Consider the following 12,960-nt stretch of genomic DNA (forward strand, 5'->3'; position numbering starts at 1 on the left):
GCCGATTGCAGCTCCCGCGCCTGCCCTGGTCGGAGTGAACCTCGTGCTGCTCTCGCCAGGACGACACATTCCCCCAGCAACTACAGTTTTATAAGCATAAAAAAGATCAACTCTTTGCTTTATACAGAGAGACTGGGGCGTGTGTTGCACTGGCAGCTCTGAGACACCAACCTGCAGTCTGGGTCCGATCGCTGCTCGTCCGCACGCCCCTCGAGCCCAGCCGAGCTCCCGGCACCTTCTGATCTCTGACCTGCCCAAAAGGAGCTTGGAGCCAGGGGGGTCGGGCTCTGCTCCCCGGGAACAAGCGCCAGGAGCAGAGGAAACGGCCTCAAGTTGCCCAGGGGAGGTTGAGCTTGGATGTGGGAACAATTTCTTCCCCAAAGGGCTGTGGGGCAGGTGAGCAGCACAGGTGAGCAGCACAGGTGAGCAGCACAGGTGTGCAGCACAGGTGAGCAGCACAGGTGAGCAGCACAGGTGTGCAGCACAGGTGAGCAGCACAGGTGAGCAGCACAGGTGTGCAGCACGGGTGAGCAGCCCAGGTGAGCAGCCCGGGTGAGCAGCCCGGGTGAGCAGCACAGGTGAGCAGCACAGGTGAGCAGCACAGGTGAGCAGCACAGGTGTGCAGCACAGGTGAGCAGCACAGGTGAGCAGCACAGGTGTGCAGCCCGGGTGAGCAGCACAGGTGAGCAGCACAGGTGTGCAGCACAGGTGTGCAGCACAGGTGAGCAGCACAGGTGTGCAGAACAGGTGAGCAGCACAGGTGAGCAGCACAGGTGAGCAGCACAGGTGTGCAGCACGGGTGAGCAGCACAGGTGAGCAGCACAGGTGAGCAGCACAGGTGTGCAGCACGGGTGAGCAGCCCAGGTGAGCAGCCCGGGTGAGCAGCACAGGTGAGCAGCACAGGTGAGCAGCACAGGTGTGCAGCACGGGTGAGCAGCACAGGTGAGCAGCACAGGTGTGCAGCACAGGTGAGCAGCACAGGTGAGCAGCACAGGTGAGCAGCACAGGTGTGCAGCACAGGTGAGCAGCACAGGTGAGCAGCACAGGTGAGCAGCCCGGGTGTGCAGCACAGGTGTGCAGCACAGGTGAGCAGCCCAGGTGTGCAGCACAGGTGTGCAGCCCAGGTGTGCAGCCCAGGTGTGCAGCCCAGGTGAGCAGCCCAGGTGTGCAGCACAGGTGTGCAGCCCAGGTGAGCAGCACAGGTGAGCAGCCCAGGTGTGCAGCCCAGGTGTGCAGCACAGGTGAGCAGCACAGGTGCACACAGCCAGCGACAGCAAGTGCTGAACGCACCTTCACCGAGCGCTCCACAACAAACCACCTGCACAGGGGCCCGCAAACCAGCCCAGCCAACCGGTGATAAAAGCAGCTGGAGTTGAGGCATTTGCACGTCAAGTTTCAGGATGATTTACAACAACGTGGGACTCAAGGAGTCTTGGCAGTATCGTAAGCACTGGATGCAAAACTTCCTCTGTTCTTCCCATCAGACCCCACAGACGGCAGCTGAGTTGCTGCTCTGAGGTCACAGAAAAGGTGCCCGTGTCACCTCGGAGCGGCACAGAGCGACCCCCGCCAGGAATGGCCCGCTGCGCCCCCACCGCCAAAATCTGCAGCAACGGCCGCTTAGGACAGCGGCACCGCACAGAGCTGGGGCACCAACAGCACCCCTGTGTCCCCAGCCCCACAGAACAGCGCCACTGTGTCCCCAGCCCCACAGAACAGCGCCACTGTGTCCCCAGCCCCACAGAACAGCGCCACTGTGTCCCCAGCCCCACGGGAACAGCATCGCTGTGTCCCCAGCCCCGCGCCGACACTGCCCTGTGACCATCACTGACACTGCCCTGTGACCATCACCGACACTGCCCTGTGACCATCACTGACACTGCCCTGTGACCATCACTGACACTGCCCTGTGACCATCACTGACACTGCCCTGTGACCATCACTGACACTGCCCCGTGACCGTCGCCGCGGTGTCCCCAGCCCCGCACCTGCGTCCCGCCGTGCTCGGTGCCGCGGCTGCAGGCGGTGGCACCGCGGCCCTCTCCAGCTCCGTCCTTGCTCCGCGCTGGTCTCGCCCGTGCGCGGCTGCAGCGCTCAAGGTTTCTGTCCTCTCTACAATCAAAGCATCGGTTTTGCTGGTGTCAGAGCACTTTATTTTTGTACATATAAGGAAGCGGCTGTTGATGTTATCTGAATGCGCTTCCTGTTTTATATGTATATGAGCGAAAATAATGTCCCGTTAGGCTAAACTGCAGTCTCAAAGAGCTCGAGTCAAAGCCTCTCAGCAAAACAACACGGGCACAGCTCATCTGTTCACTGTCTGCCCCGGTCTGCAGCCACTTCATCCATTTCTATCAGAACTCCGTGTTCTCACAATAAAAACCATCCTCCCCACCCTTGCAAACAAGCCCAGAGCAGCCCCCGATGCCAACGGGTCTCTGGATGCTGGCACCCTGGAACCCGTGGCCAGCAGCCACGCCACGCTGGCACCCTGGAACCCATGGCCAGCAGCCACGCCACACTGGCACCCTGGAACCCATGGCCAGCAGCCATGCCATGCCGAATCCCTGGAACCCATGGCCAGCAGCCACGCCATGCCGGCACCCTGGAACCCATGGCCAGCAGCCACGCCATGCCGGCACCCTGGAACCCATGGCCAGCAGCCACGCCATGCCGAATCCCTGGAACCCATGGCCAGCAGCCATGCCATGCCGAATCCCTGGAACCCATGGCCAGCAGCCACGCCATGCCGAATCCCTGGAACCCATGGCCAGCAGCCACGCCATGCCGAATCCCTGGAACCCATGGCCAGCAGCCACGCCATGCCGAATCCCTGGAACCCATGGCCAGCAGCCACGCCATGCCGAATCCCTGGAACCCATGGCCAGCAGCCACGCCATGCTGGCACCCTGGAACCCATGGCCAGCAGCCACGCCATGCCGGCAGCCAGTTCTGGCTGAAATCTGCGCTCCTCTGGAGCTTCAGATTGTTTTAAATGAGGAGGAGGTTTCTGTGTGTTCTGTGCGCACAGCGCAGGAAGCGGCCGTGTAGGAGTGTGGCATTGCAGGGGACACTGCACCCTCGGCATTCCAGGAGACACTGCACCCCTCGGCATTCCAGGAGACACTGCACCCCTCGGCATTCCAGGAGACACTGCACTCCTCGGCATTCCAGGGGACACTGCACTCCTCGGCATTCCAGGGGACACTGCACCCCTCGGCATTCCAGGGGACGCTGCACCCTCAGCATTCCAGGGGACACTGCACCCTCAGCATTCCAAGGGACGCTGCACCCCTCGGCATTCCAGGGGACACCGCACCCCTCGGCATTCCAGGGGACTCCGCACCCCTCGGCATTCCAGGGGACACCGCACCCCTCGGCATTCCAGGGGACACTGCACCCTCAGCATTCCAGGGGACACTGCACCCCTCGGCATTCCAGGGGACACCGCACCCCTCGGCATTCCAGGGGACGCTGCACCCCTCGGCATTCCAGGGTCGGCATTCCAGGGGACACTGCACCCCTCGGCATTCCAGGGTCGGCATTCCAGGGGACGCTGCACCCCTCGGCATTCCAGGGTCGGCATTCCAGGGGACACTGCACCCCTCGGCATTCCAGGGGACACTGCACCCTCAGCATTCCAGGGGACGCTGCACCGCTCGGCGCTGCAGGAACCTCTCACATCGGAGCGTGGTGCCGCCCTGGCTATGGCAAAGGAGAAAAGAGCAGCAGGAGGCACAGAGGCACCGGGAGCTGCCGGCACCGGCGCCGCGTCAGCTCGTCCCCACGCCAGGAGCTCCCACGGGGTGCAGATTCACTCGCTGCCACGTGCAAACGTTCCGATGGCAGAGCCCAGAGCGACCGCAGCCTGGGGCACTTTCTGCTTGCGTGACGCCTTCCACGGCAGCTCCTCGGGCAGCCAGCGCAGGTCCGTGTCTGCGAAGAGCAGCACCGTGGAACCGCGGCCTTTGCCAGAGGAAACCAGAAGAGTCTTTCCAGATGCGTGATGTGCAAGAATGACCAGGAATGGCAGAAAGGCGTCTGCCCTGCGGGCTGCGGGCACGGGTGCTTTTCTACCCGCTCTCCGAGTCCAGCCGCTCCGCACCCAGGAACCTCAACCGGTGCAAGTGTGGGATGCACCCGCGAAAACCACGGTCTCCAAAGAACAGTGAGGGACAGCGTGACCTAAGAGAGATGCCTTAAGATATTCGAATTTTAAGATGTTTCTTGCAAAGATGTTTTTAAACCATTTACCATCATTGTACCTTATCTTAGCTCATTAAACCGTTTTGGATCATTTAGTTTTGGTGCAACATTACATTACAGCCAGGAAACGGAGCCGGGAAGATAAACCAGGTGACTTATTTAGTGACAGCTATCACAGAAAAAATAAGCAACGAGACCTGGAACTGGCAAAGCCGATTTGCTGTATATTGATGTGCTGGCACTGATCGATGACGGAGCTTCCCAAGCATCTCCTGCATCGCCCTCGTGCATCCTCCTGTATCCTCACGTGGAAGCTCCAGTTCCAGCTCCAGCAGCTACGGGGCCTCTTCTCCCTTCCCACCCAGCGGCTGTTTGCAAAGCAGGAACGGAACGATCTCTGTAACCCCTCCGGCTATGCAGTTAAGTTGAAATCTGTTTTAAAAGCTTCAGTTCAAAACCAGGCCAAAATCAAGAGCCAAGCTCTGTTTCCCACCCCAAACGGAGCTGAGCCCGGCCCGGCCGGGCTGTTTGCGCAGCGCGGCGCAGCGCGGCTGGGACGGCGACACCGCCGGCCGCCCGTCCACACACAACCCACACAGACCCAGCGGTTCCCAGCGCTCCCACCGAGCGCCCTGAGCAGGTTCCCTGTGCTCCGGGGCCGCCGCGGCTCCCGCGGCACCACAGCCCCACCAAACAGCAGCCGGGTCCCGGGAGCAGGAACACCAGACTGAGACCGCACCGGGAATACTGTGTCCAGCTGTGGCCCCTCAGTGCCAGCAGGACAGGGAACTGCTGCAGAGAGTCCAGCGCAGCCACCAAGATGCTGGAGGGAGTGGAGCATCTCCCGTGTGAGGAAAGGCTGAGGGAGCTGGGGCTCTGGAGCTGGACAAGAGGAGACTGAGGGGGGATCAATATGGAAAGGGGGAGCATCACACCTCTGCATTTTATTACAGCTTTTTTCTAATTAAGTCAGCTCCTGGTACCTAAGCAGACATCCGACTTTTGAGGAGGAAAGAACGAGGCAGCGCCGGTGGGATGAGCGGGGGCTGAACCCAGAGCCGGGAGCTTCGGTCCGTCACTGGCCCAGGATGCCAGCGCTGAGACGGGGGCAGAGGGGTTCGATTCCCCTGCTCCGGAGGCTGCGCCACGCGGTGCGGCAGCACCCACGGGGCACGCGCGGCCCCGCAGCTCCGAACACCGCGAAATCCCCTATTGCCTCTGCTCGGCGCTCCCAAAAACACTCTGCTGCGGAAAACCCACCATCTGGATATCCCGGAACACCACGGAAGCGTCTGACTTCAGCAGCCACCCACATGGAGCAGCGGGGGGAAGAACGGTGTTTCAGTGTGTTATCTGAGCTTCTACATGATTTCACTTTCCTGTATTATCTGAGGTTGTAAATGATCTAACTTTCTTATATTATCTGAGGTTGTAAATGACTTCACTTTCCTGTATTACCTGAGGTTGTAAATGATTTCACTTTCCTGTATTATCTGAGGTTGTAAATGATTTCACTTTCTTATATTATCTGAGGTTGTAAATGATTTCACTTTCCTGTTTTACCTGAGGTGGTAAAGGATTTCACTTTCCTGTATTACTGAGGTTGTAAAGGATTCCACTTTCCTGTATTACTGAGGTTGTAAAGGATTTCACTTTCCTGTATTACCTGAGGTTGTAAAGGATTCCACTTTCCTGTATTATCTGGGGTGGTAAAGGGTTTCACTGGCAGTGCTGACAGGCAGACGTTGCCTGGTTCCCGAGAGCCGCAGAGCAGAGCGGCCGAGCCCACGGGACCCGCGGTTCACACGCAGCTTTAACCCCACGTCCCGAGCCCGTTCTGAGCCCGTTCCGAGCCCGTTCTGAGCCCGTTCTGAGCCCGTACCGAGCCCGTACCGAGCCCGTTCTGAGCCCGTTCTGAGCCCGTTCTGAGCCCGTTCCGAGCCCGTTCTGAGCCCGTTCTGAGCCCGTTCTGAGCCCGTTCCGAGCCCGTTCTGAGCCCGTACCGAGCCTGTTCTGAGCCCGTTCCGAGCCCGTTCTGAGCCCGTTCCGAGCCCGTTCTGAGCCCGTTCCGAGCCCGTTCTGAGCCCGTACCGAGCCCGTTCTGAGCCCGTTCCGAGCCCGTTCTGAGCCCGTTCCGAGCCCGTTCTGAGCCCATTCTGAGCCTGTTCTGAGCCCGTCCCGAGCCCATTCCGAGCCCGTCCCGAGCCGGCGCGGCAGCCAAAGCACCGGGGCCAGGAGGAAAAAGCGCCGATTTCCTGGGAAAGCAGATGGATAGTGGAGAAAACCGGGCAGGAACTGATTCCCGGGTGGGCAGCACAGCCTGCTGGGCTGTGACTTGTGTCGAGGCCTTAATTACACTTAATTACAGGTGCCCGCTCCTCTTTGGTGCCTACAACAGTTTATGTGTCAATCCACGAGCACCAATGGCAACAGCAGATTTTAGGATTTAACTGTCTTTATAAAGCAACAGATGTGGTGGATGAAAAGCTCCCGGTCCCACACGGACACGGACCGTGCCAGAAGCCATCGCTGCGGAAAAGGAAACTTACCTTTTCTTTTCCATCTGCTCTTCTTCCCGTCCTTGTTGCCGCAGCCGTCGCTGCTGCTGCTGCTGTGGTCGGAGCTGGGCGAGTCGGAGCGCGCGTCGCTGCTCTCCTCCGAGCCGTCACACAGCTCCTTCAGCCCGTCCGGAACGTCCTTCTGCGCACGGAAACACACACACCGTCACTCGCTCCGCGGGAACGGCTCCCGGCTCCTAAAGCAGCGGTTTCTGCTCACCAAGTGCGGACCATGGAGCGCTGGCAGAAGCGCTCGGCGGCTCCTGCAAGCCCCAAGCAAACACGAGTGCAGATCCGCTGGCGCGAGCTCCGCACCGACCCCTCACCCTCCACCGAACTGCTCCCCAGCGCCAGCGCTCGTCCCCTCCACCAGAAACCCCCTCTTGGAACTCCCTGAGACAAGAACACCAGTGGGACCAGGCAACGCTGCTTGTCCTGCCAGCTCCTTCCAAACCGGAGCTGGCGGGTGTTCCTGTGGGGAACGTCCAGGCTGCAGAGGCTGCGGTCACCCCAGACCCCCTGGTCACCTCCAGACCCCATGGTCACCCCCAGACCCCCCGGTCACCTCCAGACCCCCCGGTCACCTCCAGACCCCACGGTCACCCCTGGACCCCACGGTCACCTCCAGACCCCGCTGTCACCTCTGGACCCCACGGTCACCCCCAGACCCCACGGTCACCCCAGACCCCGCTGTCACCTCTGGACCCCACGGTCACCCCCAGACCCCGCCATCACCTCCAGACCCCACGGTCACCTCCGGACCCCATGGTCACCTCCAGACCCTGCTGTCACCTCCAGACCCTGCGGTCACTTCCAGACCCTGCGGTCACCTCCAGCCCCCATGTCACCTCCAGAACCACCGTCACCTCCAGCCCCCATGTCACCTCCGGACCCCCCCAGACCCCGCTGTCACCCCCAGACCCCGCTGTCACCCCCAGAACTCGTCATCGCCTCCAGAACCAGCGCGGGCTCCACCCTGTCCGCACCTAAACCCAGACTGCCCTCTAGTGCTTACCCGCATTATCAACCTCCATCAGAAATCAGTGCTAATTAGTGACAACAAACCAGACTCTGCTGATGAGCTGTTTGGCTGTGGCCGTTAATGTCACCGCTGTCCGGCCACCCAAACCCGCTCTCGGTGCCCCATGGACACGGGCCCGCACCCCTGCTGGCCCACGGACCCAAAATGACGCTGTTATCCTGAAATCCCCGTCAGTAACGTCACTGAAGCTGTAAATGCTCCCGGGGCAAGCGGGGCAGCGGCGGGCAGAGCTGGGCAGAGCGGGTCTGTGTGACACAAACGCGTCCCGCACAGCGCCTGCCCGCCCTGCTCTGCGGCCACCGCTGCCACCAGCGGCCACCGGCAGGGCCACAAAGCACTACAGACAACGCAAGCGTCACCAATTCAGTTCATTCCCCATTTCTCCCATCAGCAACGGGAGCCGATAGCTTCACATATTCAATCGCATTTTCATCCTGCACTTCAGAAATAAGTTCTTTGAACTGCACATTAAGAGCTACTTGTGAACCACAGTGGAAGAGAAGATATCACCCAAAGCAGGAAAAACCCTGCTATTTCCATCAAGTCTCAAAGCTGACAGAGATGGAACTTGCGTATTCCTGATGGGGACACTCCCGCCATTAAACCCCCTCCTCAGCTTAACCCTGGCAAAGGTGACAAGTTCATGGTAATTTGTTTTATTTTGTAGCATTTAGGAGAAGGTGGGGTTAATTTTACCCGGGGACCAGTAGACTGTTCAGGCTGTACAAGAAACGACCAGCACGCCCTGGCCAGGGCAAGTCACAGAATCACAGAACACCAGGCTGGATGGGCCCTCAAGGATCACCCGGTCCAGCCTTTCTTGGCAAAGCCCGGTCTAGCCAAGCCGGCCCAGCCCCGTGCAGCTGAATCTTCAACACGTCCAGCGTTGGGGAGCCCAGCACTGCCCTGCAGAGACTGTTCCAATGGCCGAGTGTTCTCATTGAGACAAATGTGGCTGCTGCCAGCAGTACCGCACAGAGCACAAGAGACGGCGGCTCATGAACCACAGAATCACAGAGTCCCAGGGTTGGAGGGCCCTGGAAAGCTCATCCAGTGCAATCCCCCCATGGAGCAGGAACACCCAGCTGAGGTTCCACAGGAAGGTGTCCAGGGGGTTGGAATGTCTGCAGAGAAGGAGACTCCACAACCCCCTGGGCAGCCTGGGCCAGGCTCTGCCACCCTCACCCCAACAAGTTGCTTCTCCTCTTCCAGTGGAACCTCCTGTGTTCCAGTTTGCACCCATTGCCCCTTGTCCTGTCCCTGGTTGTCACCAGAAGAGCCTGGCTCCATCCTCCTGACACTCCCCCTTTCCATACTGATCCCCAGGAATGAGTCCCCCCTCAGTCTCCTCTTGTCCAGCTCCAGAGCCCCAGCTCCCTCAGCCTTTCCTCCCACGGGAGATGCTCCACTCCCTGCAGCATCTTGGTGGCTGCGCTGGACTCTCTGCAGCAGTTCCCTGTCCTGCTGGAGCTGAGGGGCCACCACTGGACACGATATTGCAGATGAGCGCAGGCTGAGCTCTCCTGGACAGGCCCCCGCAGCTCGAGGCAGCGCAGCCGCGTTCCCGGGCAGCTCGGCCCGCCCTGTGCTCCATGCCCCGTGCCCCGGGTCCTGCTCCGCGCCACCACAGCCTGGGCACCGCCGCAGCGCCAAACCCGGCCGAGCCCTGCGGTCACAGACCATCACCCGCTGGGAAACAGGGGCAGTAAAATCACATTAACAACAATGAAGTTTAGTTCAATTGCTAGCTGCCACCAGGCATCCTCCTGCAGAGCATCTCCTGGCCCCCAAAACACCTCATCCTTTGAACGGTACCTCACAGAACTCCCATACTCCATGGTTTTCATTCTCTAACCTGTTTTAAACATCCTTATCACCAAGTCTAGGAAGAAAACAAAAATGAAAGGAAGATCCCAGGGCTGGCCGGCCTGCCTGCCACGCAGCCCGGTGACTCCATCACCCAGGGCCCCGAGCCACCAAAACCAAAGTGCCGCTCTGTCACCACCAAGTGTCCCCAGCAGCCTCCTCTGTCAGCAGCTGATTCGCCAGGCGCTCCCGCGGTGTGACAACGCGCGCTGCTCGTCATCGCTCCCTCCCAGCGCCGGGGACGGCAAGGCGTGGCAGATTGGAGGGATTCTCTTGAAGTTAACGTGTGGATGGGTTTCTGTTAGATGGAGATTTGTTTCTGAACTGGCCAGGCCCAAGGGAGTTTCAAGGCCACCTCGGAAAGCCGAAAACACGACGTAAATCAACAGACCTATTAGCAGTGAGACTCAGGTGCACGGACAGCTCGTGAACATGGACAACATCCAGTTGGCCAATGCGCGCTTGGAGCGTGGACGCGTGATCAGGAAATACCTGCATACATAAGGAGGCTTGTTCCTGTAATAAATGGCTCCGCTTGAATTCATATTGGATTGTGTGGAGTCCATGAGTTTTCGCCCTCGCAGGAAGGGACCTCCAAAGATCATCATGATCATCGTCCCTCAGCCGGCGTGTTCTGCTCACCCCGGAGCTGCAAAGGGCTCCTCGCTCAGCGCAGCATCTTCACAGCCCGCGGGCTCCTCCCGGCGCTGGGCTGGGACCGAACGGGGCACGGGGGCCTGGGACGGAGCAGCCGGGCTCAACGTGTCCGTCTGTCCTGGGACACTGGGGACTCACCCCGGCCGCCCACACAGCCCCGCAGGACAGGGGACAACACGGCCACACGGGACACCGCGGGGGTCACTCGGCCGCTGCTCCAGCCTCCTCACTCACACCACTCGCTGCCTTTCACCTCCCTGCTCCTCCACTCAGCTACATCATACTGGGGTTTTGCTGAAGCTCAACATTACAAACTATCGTCAGTCTGGACTTGGATCTCACAAGCAAAACAAACCGAGCAGTAGCCTGGACAGCCAGTGCTGGTGCTCAAACGCACTTAAACTTGACCAGATTTCATCACCAGACAGGAAGTTTGCCTCAGAACTGCCCCAATAACAACATGCTCACAACCTTTCAAAAGGGACTTTTGGGGTTTTTTTTACATCTTGAGTCATTTTGTTCTGCTCTGCAGCTTTCAGTGCAGCTTTGCTGCATCGGGACACACAATCCACAGCCAAGGACTCGGTTCCTTGTCTGCCACCAGATGCAAATCCTCTCCCGAGCCCCGGTGCTCGACAGGACACGCTCTCCCTGCCTGGAGCTCTGCGTTCTGCATTCCGAAAACGTAGAACATTCCGGTTTCGTGTAGTGAAAAATGGTGCAAAAATTAACGCGGTTTATCGGCAAACAGGTAAGCACCTTCCTCGCTGTTGGGTGTTCCTCTGCCAGTCCTTCCCTCACACAAAGGTGTTGGCAAAGTGGTGCTTCATGGACGTCTCACCAAAATCAGATCAACCTCTGCTTGGTACATGTTCAAAGGAAGGAGTTTGTCGGGTGTCCTGCCACGGCCTTTCCGGCAGCTCTGGGGACGTCGGCGTCCACGGACGGCACCCAAAGGGACCCTCTGCGGTCACATTCTGCACAAGAACTCAGGGAACAAGGTGCGTTCCCAGCGTCCGGGGTGGGGCAGACGGACAGGAAAGCATTTTGACCATGACAACGAGGACGTCCTCTTCTGGGCAGCTCTGAGCCAGCTCCCTGGTAACCCAACCGGAATGGTTTAGTGTGTGTGAGTGCAAACCTCATCCTGGGAGTCACTGTCTGTGTGTGGAGCAGGGAGCGAGACGAGGGCCGCGGTTCCCGCGGGGACACCGCGCTGGCTCCGGCTGCGGAACGGCCTCCGGAACCAGCCGCGGCCACCAACAGCGCCAGCTCGTGGCCCCCGAGTTCAACTGGGGAAAAGGCTTCAAGTAAAGATGATTTTTAGAGCAGGTAAACCGAGGAATCCACACGTTTCCCCTACAAATGTTCCCTGCCTACTATGAACAGACTGAGGATAAGGTAATATTTCATTTCTAGATATAGGGTGAATCAGTGAAGATGAGGTTTGCCTTTTAGGGCTAGAATCTTATTACAATTTTAACTACTCTTTTATTTCTAGGATAGTAATTAACATCAGCAAACTGCCCCACCGTGAAGCGCATTTCGGCACACAGGGGCCACTGCCAAGCACGGAGACGCGGTGGCTGCGTCAGGAGGGCAAGTTCACGCTACAGCTCCCGCTATAGGGGGACAGTCCCCTCTTCAGGATGAGCCTCATCAGCACGTTTTTACATGGAGAAAAGTCAGCTGAGTGTTCCAACACAATTCCCAGCCGAGACGGGACGGGCTGGGCTCCTCTCCCAAGTAGCAAGTGATGGGACCAGAGGAAACGGCCTCAGGTTGCCCAGGGGAGGTTGAGGTTGGATCTGGGAACAATTTCTTGCCCAAAGGGTGTGGGGCATTGGAACAGGCTGCCAGGGCAGTGCTGGAGTCACCAGCCCTGGAGGGCTGGACAGACGGACATGAGGTTCTCAGGACATGGGGCAGGGACAGGGCTGGTCAGGATGCTATGACAGAAACGATTCCATGATTCCGCGACACTCACCTTCAGCGTGTAGACGCCCATGCGGCCCGGGACCTTGTAGAAGATGCCCTCCTCGCCGCGGGAGTTGGTGTGCAGCATGGCGTTGAGGCACGCCAGCGGAGACGTCCCGCTGCAAACAGACACAGCGTCAGCGCCCGGGCCGCGCCGGCCCCACCCACACGGCCCGGCACACACACGGCACACACACCCGGCACACACGGACCAGCACACACACACAGCCCGGCACACACACCCGGCACACACACCCGGCACACACACACAGCCCGGCACACACACCCGGCACACACACACCCGGCACACACACCCGGCACACACACCCGGCACACACACACCCGGCACACACACCCGGCACACACACCCGGCACACACACCCGGCACACACACCCGGCACACACACCCGGCACACACAGCCCGGCACACACAGCCGGCACACACAGCCGGCACACACAGCCGGCACACACGGCCCGGCACACACACAGCCGGCACACACACCCAGCACACACACACCCGGCACACACACACCCGGCACACACACACCCGGCACACACACACCCGGCACACACACACAGCCCGGCACACACAGCCCGGCACACACACCCGGCACACACACCCGGCACACACGGACCAGCACACACACAGCCCGG

At 59.7% G+C, this 12,960-nt stretch overlaps 1 protein-coding gene across 4 annotated transcripts in view; it reads right to left on the bottom strand.

Annotated features, from left to right (window-relative positions):
• Positions 1-12,960, bottom strand: part of ASXL2 (ASXL transcriptional regulator 2) — a 104,745-nt gene that overhangs the window by 53,456 nt on the left and 38,329 nt on the right. For 2 of the 4 annotated variants that reach the window (XM_082047683.1, XM_082047684.1), the window contains 2 exons: positions 12,317-12,425; positions 6,756-6,906 (listed from right to left, as the gene is read on the bottom strand). In XM_082047683.1, coding sequence (XP_081903809.1) covers positions 6,756-6,906; positions 12,317-12,425 — 260 coding nt within the window. The remainder of the gene's footprint in view (positions 1-6,755; positions 6,907-12,316; positions 12,426-12,960) is intronic. The other 2 variants (XM_082047685.1, XM_082047686.1) reach the window with 1 other exon arrangement.

This window comes from Streptopelia decaocto, assembly GCF_964273445.1.
Source record: "Streptopelia decaocto genome assembly, chromosome: 3".
In the NCBI taxonomy this organism is placed as follows: domain Eukaryota; kingdom Metazoa; phylum Chordata; class Aves; order Columbiformes; family Columbidae; genus Streptopelia; species Streptopelia decaocto.